This window comes from Myotis davidii, unplaced genomic scaffold (genome assembly GCF_000327345.1).
Source record: "Myotis davidii unplaced genomic scaffold, ASM32734v1 scaffold244, whole genome shotgun sequence".
In the NCBI taxonomy this organism is placed as follows: domain Eukaryota; kingdom Metazoa; phylum Chordata; class Mammalia; order Chiroptera; family Vespertilionidae; genus Myotis; species Myotis davidii.
The window spans coordinates 565,151-565,894 of record NW_006294993.1 but is presented as its reverse complement, the minus strand read 5'-3'; the positions used below and the strand labels follow the sequence as shown (position 1 = coordinate 565,894).

At 64.0% G+C, this 744-nt stretch overlaps 1 protein-coding gene across 1 annotated transcript in view; it reads right to left on the bottom strand.

Annotated features, from left to right (window-relative positions):
• HELZ2 (helicase with zinc finger 2, transcriptional coactivator) overlaps nucleotides 1-744 on the bottom strand; it is a 13,253-nt gene that overhangs the window by 9,321 nt on the left and 3,188 nt on the right. Inside the window, 1 exon segment of the mRNA XM_015567669.1 lies at nucleotides 361-744. This exon segment is cut by the window's right edge and continues 22 nt beyond it. Within this exon segment, the coding sequence (XP_015423155.1) occupies nucleotides 361-744 (384 nt within the window).

Sequence of the window (744 nt, the reverse complement as noted above, 5' to 3'; positions counted from 1 at the left end):
CGCATCTAGAGCCTCTGCAGAGGCACCCACAGCCCCACACCCCGACAGCAGACCCCAACCCCCAGGACACTGGGACTGTGCCTGAAGCATAGACGTCCCCTGTCCCTTTCAGCCCAGGACTGACCGTCTATCGGGGAGAATCCCAAAAATGGAAGCGACTGCGACTCACTCCATGGATGCACTGGGCACCCCCACCCAGGCTCCACTCCACCAGTGCCCGACTGCCTGGGCACATCCGTTCTAGCCTCCAATGAACCTGGGAACCAGCCAGAGCCCTAGGCCCGGGGCCCTCCTTTCTTTTGGGGTCACACCATCTCAGCAGTACTCACCCAGCCCAGGCAGCAGCAGCTCTGGGCTCACCTGTTGGTGTGTGTGCAGATGAGCACCTTGGTGTGGGGCTGTCTGATGACCTCCAGGGAAGCCATGGCCAGTGTGTAGGTCTTGCCTGTGCCAAAAGGGCCATAGATAAGCAGCGGGGCCACGGGCCGTGTGCCCTCAGGGCTGCTGCTTGCGATGAACTCCACCGCCAACTTCTGTTTGTGGTTGCCATGCAACGCAGGCGGACTGGGACGCGGGCGGGGCAGGGCGCAGGCCGGCAGGTAGGGCACCACCAGGCGCTCCTCGGGCAGTGCGTCCACTGCCTCATGCCAGAGGCGGAAGGTCATCAGGTCAACCTGGAACTGCACCTCCAGCAGGGGGCTAGCCTCAGGCTGCAAGCCCAGGGCCGCACAGCAGTGGGCGGGG